The sequence below is a fragment of the Enhydra lutris genome, unplaced genomic scaffold (genome assembly GCF_002288905.1).
Source record: "Enhydra lutris kenyoni isolate GAN:26980312 unplaced genomic scaffold, ASM228890v2 scaffoldscaffold7, whole genome shotgun sequence".
Lineage (NCBI taxonomy): Eukaryota > Metazoa > Chordata > Mammalia > Carnivora > Mustelidae > Enhydra > Enhydra lutris.
Genome location: NW_019154091.1, coordinates 30712969 through 30731323, shown reverse-complemented (window position 1 = coordinate 30731323; position 18355 = coordinate 30712969). Strand labels below are relative to the sequence as shown.

At 36.0% G+C, this 18355-nt stretch overlaps 1 protein-coding gene across 5 annotated transcripts in view; it reads left to right on the top strand.

Annotated features, from left to right (window-relative positions):
- The window catches only part of LOC111142155 (RAB3A interacting protein), a 45972-nt gene extending 29294 nt beyond the window's left edge, over positions 1-16678 (top strand). For 4 of the 5 annotated variants that reach the window (XM_022495145.1, XM_022495144.1, XM_022495147.1 and 1 more), the window contains 7 exons: positions 4241-4318; positions 5216-5419; positions 8619-8747; positions 10001-10113; positions 13582-13681; positions 13768-13837; positions 16322-16678. In XM_022495145.1, the coding sequence (XP_022350853.1) occupies positions 4241-4318; positions 5216-5419; positions 8619-8747; positions 10001-10113; positions 13582-13681; positions 13768-13837; positions 16322-16404 (777 nt within the window). In that variant the 3' untranslated portion in view covers positions 16405-16678. The remainder of the gene's footprint in view (positions 1-4240; positions 4319-5215; positions 5420-8618; positions 8748-10000; positions 10114-13581; positions 13682-13767; positions 13838-16321) is intronic. The other variant, XM_022495146.1, reaches the window with a different exon arrangement.
- The last annotated feature ends 1677 nt before the right edge of the window (positions 16679-18355 follow it).

Genomic DNA, 18355 nt, shown 5'->3' with positions numbered 1-18355 from the left:
TGTGGATTTTCCATGCTCCCTCTGCTCCATGCCCCTTTGCCCTGTGTTCTTTTTTGGGGGTCATTTTTTTTCATGAACTGATTTATTATTTTTTGTTAGCTAGTCATCAAAGACTAGAGGATAAGAGCTGTATGACTTACTGATTTTTGTTTGTAGAAGTAGTAGAAACCTTAGACTTTTTCTTCCAGCGTTGTCTGGCCGGAAGAGAATTTTGTAATGATATATGGATACTAGAAGGAAGCAAATATACTAAGCTTCTCACCTGCCCACCAATAATTTTAGCCCTGCTTAGTTCCTCTTGTCTGCACTTGCACGTATATTCTGCTAGGTGAAGTAGGAAGAAAGGAAATGAGAGGAAACTTCTCCCTCTCCATAGCAGAATGTGAAGGACCAGAAACGCAGTTTTTGCAATAAGTTAAAATGTATATCTTAAAAAAAAGTTTTGGAACTCCTGATCTTTCTCTGACCTGACAATGGCTAATAGCCTTGACACCGTATATATTTTCTGAGAAAGAAGTTATACTGACAAAAGATGATTTCAGTAATGAAGAAAATTGTATTCAGACCAGTTATTTATGAATTTTGTAAAAAGATGCTAGAAGCTTTTCTGTGGTCTATTTATAATTAATTTTGTAGCAAAGTTGGGTCTTAAAATATCAAATACAAGAAATATAAAATTTTATGTATGTTTGTATGTATATATATTCCCACCTAGTGTCTCAGATTTTGAGATAATATAAAAATGAAGTAGGAAGAATGCTTTACAAAGTAGTTGTAAAAGAATGTGACAGAATGCTCTACAAAGTAGTTTCATTTGACATGGAAAAAAAAAGGTAGCCTTAGATTTTTTTCTTTTACATTTTGTCAGCCAGTTTTAGTAAATGTCTATGATATGCCGAGTTTTCTCTTTATAATGCTATGAGACATATAGAACAAATTGCTCATTTTATCTGTGAAGACAGTGAGGCATAGAAGATTAAGGAGCAATGTTGGGATTCAAATTCATAACCCTGACTCTTGCTTTAAGTACTGTGAAATCATAAGTGGTACTTTGTCTCAGGCCACAGAAAAGGAGTCCTCATTGAGGCCTTTCCTTTATCCCACATTCACAAGGAAAATCTTGTGACACTAACTCTGGAATGTAAGGCAGATGCATCTGCCTTTTTACTATGAAACTGCTAATATCACTTTACAAGCCATCATTATTTCTTACTTAGACCAAGAGATGCCAAACTTCTGTTGAGATCATGTACCTCCATCTGTAAAAGAAAAATTTAAGCATGTACCTTTATTATGATGAAAATAAGTAATATTTATTGAGGGTTACCTATGTGGTAGGCACTGTTTTAAGAGCATATATACTTACAAGTTACATATATACACTAATATAATGTGTTATATAATTATAAAATAACAGTTTTAAAAAGCAAGTCAATAATAAATACTAAGTTTTTTATTATAGTACAGAAATATTTTAGTCTCACTAAAATATATTGTGTGTATGTGTATATTCAGTGAAAGGAGTATGATTGAATATGTTACCACCTTGTTTTCGAAAATCTTGTTTTAACAATTTATGATTCAGGTGAAGTTCTGGTCTAAATTCCTTTTTTTAAATTAGATGTAATGCGGCTGATAACTCACAAACATATGGATCCAAATGGAAGAAGTACATCTTTCCCTGTATGAAACCATTATACTGAATTTTCATTTCCATTGCTGGTTATGTGAAGGTTTCTCCAGAATATTCTCTAGTGAATTTGTCTTCTCTCATACCAACAAATTGTCTTTGCAAATTAATCAGAAGATGTTGAGTTTAAACATTATTTTAAAGAAAGAAAGAAGAAAAACACCTTCATTTGAATCCCTGCTAACCAGATAGGAAGCAAATTCCGTTTTCAAAGTCTGTAAGTCGTATAGACGTAAATGTTTGTATTAGAGGTCTGCACACTACAGCCTATAGGGCAGAACTAGCCTGTGCCTGTGTTTGTGCAGCCTTCTGAGCTAACTGGTTTTTACATTAAGTAAGTGGTTAGGGCCAGAAAAACCCAAGAGGACTTTGTGATGTGAAAACTGGGATTCAGATTTCAGTGCTGATGAATGTTTATGGAAATGGCCGCCTTCGCTGCTGTTTGTTGTCTGCGGCTGCTTTCACCCTGCAGCGGACGAGGCCTGGCTTCTCGAGCCCAAGCTGCTTACTGTCTGACCCTTCCCAGAAGTTTACAGACTCCGGGTATAGAGGGTACTTGGATCATTTTCACCTTTAGAATTACAGAGTGGTAGACAATTTTCACTTTTTTGGAATCTACTATTTGATGTCTTTTGTCAGTTTGCCAAGTCTGGTGCGTTATCTTTTCAGCTACTGCTTCTGCCTCACTTCTAGTGCTCTCTTCTCTCCTCTTGTGACTCAGTTACATGTAGCTTACACCTCTTCACTGTGTCTCTCGTACCTCGGGGGGAAAAGTCGCCCCAAATTCCGTCTCTCTTTTCTGGGTTTACATCTTCTCCTGAGTCTTGGTCCCCTAGTTCTTCACCATTTTGTTAGCTCTCTAATACCGTCAGACACATTTAAAAAAAAAAAAGTCCAACTTCTGTAATTATTGTCCATGTGAGGGTTGGTCCAAGATGCACAGTCCTCTATTAAGGAAAGCAGAGTCCATTTCCAAACATTTAAACAGATAATCTCTCCTTAGCATGAGTTGCTTTTGCATTTATAGTTAAAATGTTTTACTTATCCTGAAGGGGGTCAGATTAGATATGTTTATTATTTTGAAAATATCTGCCAAATAGTGATCTGTTGACAGCCACTTGTCATCACAGAAAAATTAAGCAAATCTGAAACATTTGTTATTTTAAGAATAAAACCACTTTTACTTCATTAAATTGGCAGCTCTTAAGGACTTTGATACAAGATAACCAGCATAATTGTGCATGGGAGATTTTCATAGTTAATCTTATCTCATTATAAAACATTGATAGTAAAACATCTCTTACTTAAGCTAATGTGATCGGTAAAGTCATGTTCATGGGCATATAAAGAAGCATCAGTTCATTACTACTGTAGAAGCAAATGGGAGTGCTGCTGTCAGACTCTGAAGTGGAGAATGTTCACTCTTCCACTGAATAGTTGACAAACATTACTATGTGCCATTGTCAAACATATATTAAATGTCTTTGAAGCTGATTTCTTTCCTTCCTTCCAGCCAACTTCCTTCCTTCCTCCCTCCCTCCTTCTTTCTCTTCTGTCTCATAAACTGTCAGTTGAAGTTCTAACATACATGTTCTTAAATCCCAGGGGATTATCTCAAGCACCCTGTATATGGTTCTAGTCCATCCTTAATCTTTAATGAGACTATTCCATACAGCAGAGTAATTTTTTTTAAAATATAGGTAAGATCAGTGACTTTCTTCCTTAAAAGATCATAAGGTTTCATACTGCCCTTACAGTAAAACCCAGAATTCTTACTTGGATATTTTATTGATTATTAGAATGTAAACTGAATGTAAGCTCCTTAAGAGACAGGGACCTTGTTTTTTCCCCCAATATACTATCAACACCTGGAATAGTACCTCACAAAGAGATGTCGTGAGTAAATTGATGAATAAATATAAGAAAAAAAGGAATTAAATACCTAGAGTTTCATATTTATGGTACTGAAAAAAATAAGACCTTATTAATATCTAATCTCTGATTTGCCTTTTTAGATTGCTCTGCATAGAATTGTCACTTAATATCATTTTGTGACTGTTTTTATTGGAAGCTCAAAGGGTTCTCAGCTGTCATTCCTATAAACTGCAACATTAGTGATGTGTTAATATTTTTACTTGTCCCTTCTATATGTCTTTGCTATGACTAATAATATATATATATATATATATATATATATATATATATATAGTGGCCAAATTACAGAAACCTAACTACGGAGAAGTTGGGTTTGACATGTAGGATGTTTATTTTCCTTCATCACATTTGCAGTCTTTACACAAACATTAATCAGGGTGATTGAACTCAACTTGGCTATGTCAGTGGTATTAGTACTAAAAGAAAGTATGTATTCCTAATTCCTACCAGTTTACCTACCAGATGATATTTGCTATTTCAAGAGTTGATATTGAGTATTTATTATCAGGTTAAAGTTTGGTAGTATATCTTTGCTACAGTCGTAGACATTTGCTGAAAAATTTTTGAAAACAAAGGCTACTTTGTTTCCAAAATTTGAGATTTTAACTTTTTCAGGAAGCTCATAAGATGGTGAGAGAAGCAAATGTCAAGCAGGCAACAGCAGAAAAACAGCTAAAGGAAGCACAAGGAAAAGTAAGTCTTTGCTACTTTAACAGTAAAAAAAATATAAAATCAGTGATTACTGGTTTTTGTTTTTTTTTAATTTTTTTTTTTTTAGTGATTACTGTTATAAAGATACTTAAACATTTATTAGATTTTGTTTCTATTGTAAATTAGGGCCTTATTTTAGAAGATTTGGAAACTATAAGTAGAAAACAGCTACCACACAGATGCAATTAATAGTGAACAGTCAGTGCTCATTTATATTAGAACCAAAGGATTTTAAGTCTTGTGAATCACATGTATTATCAAAAGGATCATAAATCACATTTTATTGATTTATTTATTTAAAATATTTTATTTATTTGCCAGAGAGAGAGAGAGTACACACAAGCAGGCAGAGAGGCAGGCAGAGGCAGTGAGAGAAGCAGACTCCCCGCCGAGCAAGGAGCCCAATGCGGGACTTGATCCCAGGATTCCGGGATCATGACTTGAGCCGAAGGCAGCGGCTTAACCAACTGAGCCACCCAGGCATCCCTTTAAATCACATTTTAAAGTCACTATTTTTCTTCATTAGCTGGAAAAAAAGCCACAAAACTGTTAATAGATTTTATTATTTTAGGAATGAACCACAGCTCTTCATAAGCTATTTATATTTTGAACATTTTGAAAATTCACATGAATTAAATATTAGACATTTTGATAATTTTAAAAATTTCATTTCATGTTGTGAAATGCAAGCATGGCTAAATGCAAACCATATAGAAACATTAAACAACTTGGTTTCACTTTCTTTTTATTACTCCACCACAAATATACATTAAATTTACATGTCCTCTTTGAAAGGAAAGTGTTTTGAGCAGATAGCTAGCATTTAGCTGCATCTGTCATAAGACATAGTGTATGGAACTATGTTGATTTCTTTTCAAGATCGATGTCCTTCAAGCTGAAGTAGCCGCATTGAAGACACTTGTCTTGTCCAGTTCTCCAACATCACCTACGCAAGAGCCTCTGCCAGGTGGAAAGACACCTTTTAAAAGGGGGCATACAAGAAATAAGAGTACGAGCAGTGCTATGAGTGGCAGTCATCAGGACCTCAGTGTGATACAGCCAATTGTAAAAGACTGCAAAGAGGTAACTCGTCGAGGACTGTCCCCTCTGACTCTCTTGATACTTATTAATTCTCACCACTGAGCTGTCAGTTATGATTTTTGCCAGCAAAATTTTTTAGTACAAAATATGCAGTATTAAGATGGGGGAGGCTTTATCTAGAGCTGGCTGCTTTCAGGGAATCTTCAGTTCCATTCTCTACTTGGCTGACCTTGGAGTTACCTGCTAGAAACTTGGTAAGTTTCTTAATCTTGATACTTAATTTAGGGAGCAAACTGTCATGTGTTGTATAAAGGAGAGGGGGGTGGCTTTAATGATCTGGCTAGTCAAAATTTGTTGGTAAGATGCTTTAGCAGAATATGAATATAAGAAATGTGTGAAAATAAGGTGATTTTCTTGAACAGCACATTGCTTTTACTTAAATTCTGGGGGAGGTAGAGTTTTATATCAATAAGAGAGTCTTAGAGTTAATTCAAATAAAAAACAGAACTAATGGTAGCCTTATCATTTTAAAATATGTTGTGAAGGTAACTGAGATACTGTGGAAATATTTTGAGCTGTTTTGAGTAAAAATTGTATAATTATAAAATGTTTTTTTTATTTTATCATTGCATACAATGAGAAAGCATTTCCAATGGGATTGATCATGGAGCAGCCCCTCCCTCTTTTTTCCCTGAAAAGCTATGTTTTACGTTGTTTTATTCAGGTTCATCGTTAGTCTTTAAGCAGCTGTATCTGCTCATTTGGTTAAGTTTTTGCATGGAAGCCAGGATTTTATTAAATTGAATAACCGAGGTCATTACGTACTTTCATTGAATTGCATTTTGGTTGCTTATTAATAAAAAAGATGCTAGTGAGAGAGACGTTCAATACGTGACCAAATCTGAATGTGATGGAATCAAAAATCCATGTTAAATATTTCAGAAACTTTTAAAAATCATAACTTTAATTTCTTTGAATTTAATTAGCATTTTTAATTGCTTGGTACAACTCATATTTTGCTGTGGTTTCTCAGTGTGATTAAAAACCTTGTTTTCTGTTACATACACTTACAAAATTTAAATGTTTTCTCATGGGACATTTTAAAGTCCTGTTTTTAATTTATGAGGTCTCATGAAATGTGAAGCAGCAGCAAACAACTTCAGAATGATAACTTTCTGTTTTCCAGATATATCTTGTATTCTAATGTTTTGTGAAAACTTGTCAAAAAGTTTTATTAGACAAAGGAAACACATAAAGTTGACCTGTATAAGCTTTAGACAAAGGTAAAACAGTTGGAAAGAAAGTGAACCATGTTCATGTTTCTGCAGAAAATGTGACAGGCAGAAACAGTATTTGCAACGTAGTTTCTGAAAGCACTTAAAACACATGTCTGTGCAAGTACACACACACGCATGCATTATGCAGGGCTTTGCGATTGAGTCACTTAGACACAAATTTGAACTTTTACAGGTTCCTTGATCTGTAACCTTGGGCAAGTTATTTACCTCTCTAAGCCCTAGTTTTCTTATCTAAAAAAAAAAATGAAGATCATAATGTCTGTCTTGCCCAGTTGTGAGGATTGAGTGTCTGTGGGGTGCTTGCCATAGTTCTTGGCGCAGGACCAGATCTTAATAGTTTAAGTGACTGCCTTTGAACTAGAATCTTTCCTTGGAGTACCACTTACCTGCTTGGGGGCTTATGTCCGTTAAAGGGTAAACTTTACAAAGAAAATGAATTTGGAAATTTAAGTATTATTTATATGCTGGTTTTTTTTTTTTAATCTTCTTGACTTTAGTTTTGATTCAAAGAATTTATGGATTGGAATGAAAAAAATTCACACTGAAGGTGCCATTATATGCTTTAAAAGAAAGCGTGTAGGAAAGCTTGGATATACTCAGCCTTTTATTACAGTTATATAAATCACCTTCATGTGCCATTAAGCTGTCCTGAAGGCCATAGCGGCCATCAGTGTGTCATTTATGGTGTGCCCAGCTCTTCTGGATGAGAGTGGCTTAGGGCTGCAGGAGGATGAGGGGCATTGCCGTGTTGGGCAGCCGAGGGCAGGTGTGGCTTGTGTGTGACAGGTAGGATTGAGCTGAGTAGAGGGCATCTGGAGGGAAGAATACTTGGGGAAGTTTTATTAAAGGGAGGAGGAGGAAAGAGGGACAACTGGAAGAGTGAATAGGAAGATGGGGGCCAACCTGGGTTAGTGCTGATAATTCAGACAGTTGCAATGCCAAAATATATCTTACTAAGTGTTATGTGTTGTTGTTTTTTTTAAGATTTTTTTAATTTACTTACTTGACAGACAGAGATCACTAGTAGGCAGAGAGGCAGGCAGAGAGAGAGAGGAGGAAGCAGGCTCCCTGCTGAGCGGAGAGCCCTATGCGAGGCTCCATCCCAGGACCCTGGGATCATGACCCGAGCCGAAGGCAGAGGCTTTAAGCCACTGAGCCACCCAGGCGCCCCTAAGTGTTATGTTTTAAAGATAGTTCCTTTAGGAGATTACAGATGTGCTGCTTTTAGTCTTGCTGTTTATGGAGTAAACATTTTCAAATTCTTTTGAAAATGCCCTCAGGTAAAGCGGAACAATTAGTGTCATTTTTGACCCAAACTAGTTTCACAATTTAGTCTCCATTTATTCATACACTGTTTAATTAACTTGGCTCCAGATGACTTTTTCAATATTTTCAGAAAAGACTTATGACTTGTTTTATATTCAGAGCAGTGTGCACATGTGTCTTAAGAGGAGCTCCAGCATTTCTGGGGGTTGGCCGGGAATCAAGGTAGCATCACTGGACACTGTTGTAGATCCATTGAAAAGAGCTAGTCAGTCGTTTGGGGTTTGGATTTTTTTTTTTTTTAAAGATTTTATTTATTTATTTGACAGACAGAGATCACAAGTAGGCAGAGAGGCAGGCAGAGAGAGAGAGAGGAGGAAGCAGGCTCCCCACTGAGCAGAGAGCCCAACGAGGGGCCTGATCCCAGGACCCTGAGATCACGACCCGAGCCGAAGGCAGAGGCTTTAACCCACTGAGCCACCCAGGTGCCCCAGGGTTTGGATTTTTTTAAAAAGAAAGCTGGTACCATGTATTATAACACATCAAGAATGATTCAATTCATTATTTTAAATGAATAAGATTTCTTCCTTGGTAATGTTTATATTAGATTTGTGTTTTATAAAGTGATTTATGTTTGTACCTTTAAAAAGATTATTTTGTGTTTTCTTCTGGTTTGTCAGGCTGACTTATCTCTGTATAATGAATTCAGATCTTGGAAGGATGATCCCACAATGGATAGATCGTGTCCTTTCTTAGACAAAATTTATCAGGAAGATATCTTTCCATGTTTAACATTCTCAAAAAGTGAGGTAATTTTTTTTTATTTTAATAGGAATGTGTTAGAGTAGTTCCTGTACCTTTTGTTAAATCATGTAAAAAATTTTCTCTTATGTGACTAAGTTATAATAACATGTCGTGTTTTATCCTTTTCTGCATTCCAAACAAAGATCATGATCATTTCTTGGCATTCAGTTACAGAGCATCTTTGCTTACATGAGCAGAGGGTCATTCCCAGTGAAGTATGTGTTTTACCAGAGTAAAGCAGTAAATGTGCGCAGGGGTCGGGCTTAGTTCTTGATTCTCAGTCCAAGGTTCAGTGGAAAGGAAGTTCTGTACACTCCGAGGTGTTCATGTGATTTATCTGTACATGACAAAAAATCACATTTAGCTTCTTCATCTTTAAAATGGAAGAAAAATGCCTTTCTTGCCTGTGTGTCAGGGTTGTTAAGAGGTTGAAATGAAGTGAAAAAGTACACACAAAAACTTTGAAAAAAATACGAGATACTATACAAATGTAAGGTCATAATTTTAATTTGTTCTTACATGTGGAAGGATTGTCTATAAATATCCTGTCAGTCACTGTTTAAGAAATGTAGTCCTAAAAGTCTTAAGTCTTTAGAGGATTTAATTTTAACATTACTTGTAAGGAGAAGTTAAAATGGATAATAAAACACTTTTGATATGTACATGTTATTCGTTGTGACTCTGTGTCTGTTTTTGGGTAGTCCGTTCCGGATTACTAGTCTTGCCAGACTGAAGAAATTTGCCGGTTTCATCTACTGTTGATCAGTTGCTACCATCTCCATCCGGACATTCAATATTTGATAATCCTTCTAGTTCTTTTGTAGGTCACTCTGGTGCACATAAATACAAATTCAGCAAATATATAGCTGTAATTGTATGTATTGCTAGGTTATGAATGACTGGTAGTTTTAAAAATACGTATAAATTTAGCAAAATAAAACATTAGGGTATTCATTTTGAAGTGGCATTATTAGTGGATGTTAATTGTGGTTAAGAGATGGATAGATTGGAATTAATGCTCTCAATTCTCTTCTAGATACAGGAAAAGTTAGCTATAACTGCATTGCCTTTCCTAACAATATTTGAGTTATAAAAGAATTCAAACCAAGACTGTGTCGTTTCATTCTTTTCTTTTGGCCTAAGACCAAACCAGTGGAGCTTGGGGAAAGAATAATTTTTAAAAATTCAGTTTACTGTAGAATACAACTTTAACATTTTAATGCTGGCATAGCATCTGATACTTTTTGTTTTTTTGAAGTTGGCTTCAGCTGTTTTGGAGGCTGTGGAAAACAATACTCTAAGCATTGAACCGGTGGGATTGCAACCTGTTCGATTTGTGAAAGCTTCTGCAGTCGAATGTGGAGGACCAAAGTACGTTTTCAGAACCATGTCTTGTGGAAGACACTGAGTTTTTAAATTTTTATATGTTGTAATAAATTTAGTTTTTCTAGTTTTAAATGTGATTAAATTTCTTGTTACTTTTCTGTTTAGTTTGTGCAGCCTAAAGGCAAATCCTCAGACAGTATGAGATATGGCATTTCCAATTTAGCATCAATTTAGCCCTTTTAATTACAAATATATGTATTTTAGACCAGGTATTAGAAACATTTTTTAGACCATATGTTGTGACTAATTAGTTGATCATAAAATCAGCTTAGTGGGTCATAAGCAGAGTTTTTGTTTGTTATACATATACATACAGGTTTTGGTGTAAATGTATTTCTTCCTGAGGGTTGCCATTAAGAATAGTTTGGGAAGATAGTGAATTAGACCAGGTCTTATCAAGCATGCCAAAAAGATGCCAAAAAGACTTCTGTAATCCTCCTCTTTCATACTATCATATAAAGGATTCTCACCTTGGTAAATAACCAGTTCTGTCTTTCATACATGACAGATACTTGGCAATTACCAACCTTCAGAGGTAAGACTCCCACATTTCATAGCAGGGCAGATTTTCACTCTCCAGTCCCAGGATGAGGAAAGACTGAAACCAGTGGTTCCTAGGACCTCTGGCAAAGCTGTTTGCGAAGCGACTTGGAAAGATTTGGGGAAGCTGCTTAATTGGTGGTTAAGAACTAGATCTGTATAGGGGACCGGAAATCTGACAGAGCTGCTAGAAAGCAGTAACTGATTCCTGTTTGGGTCACTGAGAAGGTAGAAGAGAAAAGGGCCGCTTGAAATGAGCTAATAGGTCTGTGTGAAAGCCTGTGGGAGAAGTCACATTGTTCTTCCTGATTGCACAGTGTTCGTGTTCCGGTAGCTGTCTGTGGGGAGTACCTGGTCATGTGTTTGCTCTGTGAGCCAAACCTCCCACCACACTCCTTGCATGCTGTGACTATAGCAGAACGGCCTCTGAATCGTGGGGAAGGGATTTATATTCCTAAACTTTCCTCTTTCCATAAGCACCTGAGTATTTTTATCCTGATCATCAGTGATAACAGTTTTTGTGCTTTTAAGGTCTATGTTAATACCTTATTTTAAGTATGGTAGATACCAGTTTTTATTATAGAATTTTAAATTTCTACTTGCATCATATGTAACACATACTGTACTTGTGCAAATAACAAATGATGACAAATGAAGATACTAGTTAAGGTTGATTTATGTAGTAGTTTAGTAAAATAACATAGATTGGGCTTAGGGAACAGATTACATAGTTTAGGGATATTGTGCTTGTAGGAATGGGGTTAGATGCCACAGTGTTTGGAGTGCATGTTGTGTTGAGAAGCTTCTGGAAGATACTCTTCCCTGAAATGTGAAGTTCGGCCTTGGCCAAGGCTCTCATGGACTAGGTGGTGAAGAAAATCATGACATAAATGGCTCACGCTATAGGAACTTTGAGGAAGCCAAGACCTGTCCCATGGGTGGGGATCAGTGGTGGGAGATTTGATCTAGGTTTTTGAAGCAGGAGTGGAATTTGGGTAAAGAAGAGTACATATGACTGAAGACCTGGAAACAAGAAACTTTGTGTTCAGAAGATGGTGAATGTATTGGGGGGGGAAGGATGTGACAAATCTGAAGAGAACTTTGGAGAGGAAAAGATTCAGGTGGGGATAGTAAAAGGAAAGGAATTAAAGATGGTCGACTAGAAGAATGGTGTGATATTTTGGAGGTTAGTGGGAGGGGCTCTGGTTTGGGGAAGAAGACAGCAGGTCTAGGTTTAGACATATTGACATCCCCAACTGAAAATCAAGGTAAGGGTTTAAAATCTGGAGACTAGAGCTGCTAAGAGGTATTGAAGTGGAGCATGTTAACAGAATGCTGGCCTTGGACGTCAGAAGACTAGTCTTGAACCTTAGCTCATATAAAAGTGTGTTGGGTGTCACAGTTCAGAGATGGCTTTAGAAATGAGGTAAGAAATACTTTCATTATTTCAGAAGTTGATGCTTAAAACCACTTTAGCAAAGCCCTTTTAAAATTAGACAAAATACTAGACTAATAGGTATATGTTTCCAGAAGAGTAGTGTATATGTTGACTTCTATCAGTTAAATGCTTACTTTTCTTCTTATGTAAATTACACTTTTGGAAGTTCTAAAGTCTTCAACACTTGTGCAGTTTTTAAATTTCTTGATCTTCTCTCCTTCCTAAGCTAGTAGTTAGTGTTTTAAAAATATTGTTACAGCTCATTAAAGGAATTTTCTAAGAAAGGAACAATGAGGCAAACTTTCTTTGAAAATGTGTTAATTCTTTTGTGGTCAGAATGGCCGCCTCCAAAATTATCCTATTTACAAAGTTTCTTTTCTTAATATTTTATTTATTTTAAAGACAGAATGAGAGAGCATGTGAGCAGGGGGAGGGAGAAAGAGGAGGAGAGAATCTCAAGGAGACTGTACACTGAGCATGGAGCCCGACATTGGGCTCAATCTCACAACCCTGGGATCGTGACCTGAGCTGAAACTGAGTCAGACGATTTACCAAGACACCCAGCTGCCCCCCCAAATGATCCTATTTTAAATACACATTCTCTATTTGTTTTCTTAATATGGAGGCACATTTGTATCATATTCAAGTATAGCTGAAATTTAATGTTTATGCAACATTTTTCTTTATTATATAATTTATGATGTTATTTTTAAAAGATTTTATTTATTTGACATAGAGCACAAGCAGGGGGAGCAGCAGGCAGAGGGAGAGGGAGAAGCAGACTCCACACTGAGCAAGGAGGCTGATGTGAGACTCGATCCCAGGACCCTGGGATCATGACTTGAGCAAAGGCAGACACTTAACCACCTGAGGTACCCAGGTGTTAATAATGTTATTTAAAATGCTGTCCGCTGCTTCATTTTAGTTACAGCTGTACTTATTTTGCCTTGGTAGGGAGTGGTAGTTGTGATCAGCCATGGTCCTAGCTTAAGAGGGTAACACCTGGGCTGCTTCAAAGTATGCCCTGATAGACAAACCAGCATCACTGTATTGAGCAATAGAGTGACAGGTGGCTATCACTTAACCAACAGTCATTGAGGGTCTGGTGTGTACTAGGCACCTGCTTGGTGCCTGGCATTTAAAGTTGAATAGATAGAGTCTCTGCCCTCTAGAGTCTTACACAGCCTCATTGCAGCCAGAAAGCCATCATACGAAATCTGAGAGTCTGTAGTGTGTGCGAATAGAAAGGATGGTATTTCTGAGGATGCTGCACCCTTAGGTAACTATTGAGAGTCAGTACTTTTGGGAGGCAGCTTACTCCTTTGTATTTCTCAGGCCTGTGTGCATCCAGAATAGTGCCGGCTGCATACTAGGGCTCAGATATTTGTTGTCTTAGTGAACATGAAACGTCTATGGAAGATAGGAGCAAAATGCTTTCAACTTTAAAAAACTAAAATTTTGTCATTGTTTTACAGAAAATGTGCTCTAACTGGCCAGAGTAAGTCTTGTAAACACAGAATTAAATTAGGGGACTCAAGCAACTATTACTATATTTCTCCTTTTTGCAGATACAGGGTAAGTAACTGAACCATGAATTTTAATTAAGCCCACTTTGATATGAGATGTTTGACTGTTTATGACTTTTTTTCCTTTTGACCTAGATCACCTCTGTATGTAACTTTTTTACATACATTCGATATATTCAGCAGGGGCTCGTGAAACAGCAGGATGGTGAGTGTTCTTAATTGGTTACAAAATATTTACATAAACCTTCGGTGAAAAGTATAGGACATAATAGTAATCCTCAAATAAGCTTTATTATTGGTACATTGATATTGAATCTCTCATAGTTCTAATAAAATGTGTGGAGAATTTGGGAATTAATGTCTTTTAAAAAATATTTAACCCTTAGAACTGCCTAATTTTACTCTGATATGAGTTTTAAGCAGAATCTGTTATAACTCTAAGGGGGGTATATTGATAAACCAGATGGCAAATGTGAGGGGAGTAAAAAGCTTATTGAAATTATGCCTAAGAAATAAAAGTAAGTAAGCGCTAGACATGGTCAGATTTATTTTAATTGGTGAAAACCATGGGAATCTAATGATAATTTTTTCTATATTTTGTACTTTCACATGTGAATTAACAAAGCAGTCATGAAGATAGTTCTGAATGGAATAAAGTTTACTATATGCTGAATCAGCTGAAACATATAGATGATATATCCAAGAGAGCCAACCTCATGCAAGTGTTTTAATATTTTTAATTCAGTCTTTCATGATTACTGATGATTCTGTAGCCACATGGCTTAAATGCCAGGCATGAAAATGCATAAGGCCCAGCAACTCCAAAGCAGTGTTTCTTTTTTTTTTTTTTTTTTTAAAGATTTTATTTATTTATTTGACAGAGAGAGACAGTGAGAGAAGGAATATAAGCAGGGGGAGTTGGAGAGGGAGAAGCAGGCCTCCTGCCTTCCTGCTGAGCAGGGAGCCTAATGCGGGACTCGATCCCCGGACCCCGGGATCATGACCCGACCCCAAGGCAGACACCTAATGACTGAGCCACCCAGGTGCCCCCAAAGCAGTGTTTCTTGAGTACATGTGATTGTTTTAAAACAAGTAGCAGATACGAAGCTAGGGATAAGTCCGTACCCATTTTGAGTTTGAATTCAAGTTGTAGAAAATTTCCTATTCATATTTTTTTAGGGACTAAATATATTTTTATATTTAAAAATTAGAAGAAGCTTGCTATCTTTCAGTCATGTAAACCAGTGAATCTTAATTCTGTGGAAAGGTTAGTCATGCTAATAAAAACTTAATTTAGCCTTTCAAAGCTTTGGTATGAGAAGAATCCTATTGATTTAGAATCCCATATAATTAGATTTTAATGCCTAAAAGAATGAGGGTGAAACCTCTCATTAATGTTGAATTTCAATAGGCTGAGTAGCATAAAGTAGTGTTTAAAGTGTGCAATACTTTCTATGACTTTAATAAAATTGAAATATTTTTTAATACCTGTTGGTGGTTAATAGGATTTAAGCCACAGAACAGATGATTTATGTTAAGTTAAATTGTCAAGTGTGTTTTTTCTCCTTGTTAAAGTAAGTTTTGTAGGGAAGATAAAAGGTAATTTCCTTTGTGAAAATAGGGAGAAATTGCCATGAGTAGTAGTGGGGGTATAATGGTGATAAAAGTGGCCTCTTCTCTGGTTTCTCTCACTCTTCCAGGTCACGGTACTTGGTACATATATAATGTGTAGATTTGTAGCAATTAAATATTACTAATTTTAAAATATGTGTGTTATCTGTGCCTTGTATCAAACAGGATTTAGGGCAGCTAAATCTAATGCAGGGTTTCTTAAGCTTGGTACTACTAACATTTTGAGCTGAATAAGTCTTTGTCGTGGAGGTGGGGGCTATCTTGTACATTGTAGGATGTTTCCCATCATTGCTGAGCTTTACTCTGTAGATGCCAGTAATGAAAAATGTATACAGACATTTTGTCAAAGGTACTCTTGAGGACAAAATCTCCGCTTCTTGAAAACCGCTGATCTAAATCAGTCTCTAATCTGATGATATGTCAGAGGAAGACTTTTTGTCTGAAATATAAAGCCAATTTTTTTTCCCACTTACAGAGGGGGCTTGCCAAAGTAGGGAGAATTGAAATCTACAGTTAGTCTCTACATTTATTTTTATTTCTAATTTGAGCCATATACAAAACCTTTCTCTGTTATTTCTCAAAAAGAATGTTACTGAGTTCTCTGGACTGCCTTTTGTTTTCCTCTTTTTCCTGTTTTACTCTGTGTTGGTGTTAATAAATAGTGGAATGGCCAAGATGTCGCAGACTAAAGTAAGAAGATCCCTATATGAGAATAATTGAGGACTGGGTGTAATTCCTTATAGTGGCACCATGATTTCCATTTGCTCAGGGCACTGAAGCATCTGCCGTCTGTCAGACTAAAGTGGTCATTGACACATCTAACAAATAGTTGTAGCAAAACTGGTGAAAATTGCTCATTTATTGATAAGACTGGGATGCTCACAAATTTGTGAAAAAAATTTTTATGAATTAGTAGTAATATGGCAAGGCATTAGGTATGTCATTAGGAAATGCCCTGTTGGCATTTCAACTAAAGTTAAATTTTCAGTGAAACAGCTAAAAGGTAATTAAGATGTTATTTTATGATTTTTACATGTCTCCTTTTCTATTTGTATAGTTGATCAGATGTTTTGGGAAGTTATGCAGTTGAGAAAAGAGATGTCATTGGCAAAGCTGGGCTATTTCAAAGAGGAACTCTGATGCTCTGCCTGGGACCATGCATGAACCTCCCTGAACACCTGGAAAATGGCTGCATATTTTTATGGTTACTTGATATTTATTTCCAAGGAGTGGGCCCAAGACTTTTTCCCTCTTTTGCAGATTACACTAAGAAGTACTGTGATTTCTTTTAAATTGACCTATGCTGTGTCTGCTTACTCTTTAGTTGAACATACTATAAAGAATTACAGGTGTACTAGTGATTGTAATTTATAGTTGCAAAAAAAAGCTAAATAAATAAAATACATCAACGTTAGATTGAATATGTTTTTGCTTTCTCTTCTAGCTCTGACATGGCATGTAGGGTAAGCTGAATGCATTGAATTGTAGCTTTCAAACTGCATAGCAGCCTATGAGTGGCGAGGAAGAAGGCTAAGTGGACAGAATTAGCTCTGTCCCCCCACAAGAATGGGTTTATTTCTATCTGTTTTGTAGATTGGGCTTCAAAGAAGGATTTTATTTAAAGAAGGCAAAAAGAAGAAATCAGCACCTACCCTCTCCATCTAGAGAATGCTACTGTTAGTATTTCTGAAGAAGAGTCTTCCAGCTTTCAATATTTTCTACCTACATATGCATATTTCTGAAACAAAGACTTTCTTCTTTAACTTAAATAAGTTAAATATTTTTTCTACATGTCTTTAATCACTATATGGTTTTGACTGTAGGATGTTAATATACTTTGTTTTGAAATGAGCTTAAAACATTTTTTTCATATCATAATGCTGTGATGAATATCCTTATGCATACTTCTTTGCACATTGTTGGGTTGTTTCCTTCATATAGACTTGCCTAGAAGTGAAATTGTTGAGTCAAGCTATATGTGTATTTTAAAATATTTGATCTGCTTTGCCAAATTGCCCTCTACAGAAGTTGAACAAATTTATTTTTTACAGCAGCATTTTATGAGAGACCTAGTTTTCTGAAGATGGCATTGTTTTCAATCCTATCCTCAAAGATTTGGTCACCCTTACCTGTAGAAGATTCAATCACCAGGATGGGTAGGAGTCTACAGATAAAAGGATATTTGAGAATGGTATGGTGTGGTAGAAACTATCACTACCATACCAAGCTGAGGAATCTGAAATTGAACATGAAAAGAACTTTGAAACTAGAATTTTATGTCCTGATAAATAGTTATTCAAATGTGAGGGCATAATAAACATGTTTTCAGACCTTCAAAACTTCAGAAAATTTTCCATACAAAGATGCAAATTAAAAACACTTTTGGAGAAAGTACCTAAGTGTGAATAGAAACAAATCCAAAAGAGGCTGCAAGAGATTTGGGGAAAAAGAGATCCTTAAGGAGATTGTTGATGACTTTAAAAGAATCAAAGGTAAGGGTAAAGAAAATAATAAAGTATATAACAATCTAGAATTAAAATTCTTTACAATGTCAAACATTGGCAATGGGAGGAGACCATAGATTGTGTGGGTAAAGTTCCAGTCTTGTTAGATGGAAGAGATACCAATTAATTGTGAAGGACCAAAGGAAAAAAGACCAAGTAGAGAAATGAATAGTGTGATATGGAATAATATATTTATAATATATAAAGCATAAGGACATGGAAAGGTTAAAATACAAGTATAACTTGTTAAAATACAAGTTATATAACTTGTTTAAAACAAGTTAAAATACAAGTATAACTACACTGTAACACATTTTCTGAAAAACAAATGGATAGAAACACTCAAATACAGAGAATAAACTGGTGGTTGCTAGAGGGGAGGGGGGTGGGCATCAGACAAAATAGATGAGGGGGATTAAGAAGCACAAACTTAGAGTTGTGAAATAATTCACAGGGATGAAAAGTATAGCGTAGAGAATATAGTTGATATAACTTTGGTGACAGTGACTATACTTAATGTGGGCATTGCATAATATATGGAATTGTTGAATTACTGTTTGTACATCTGAAACTAATATGTCACCTAT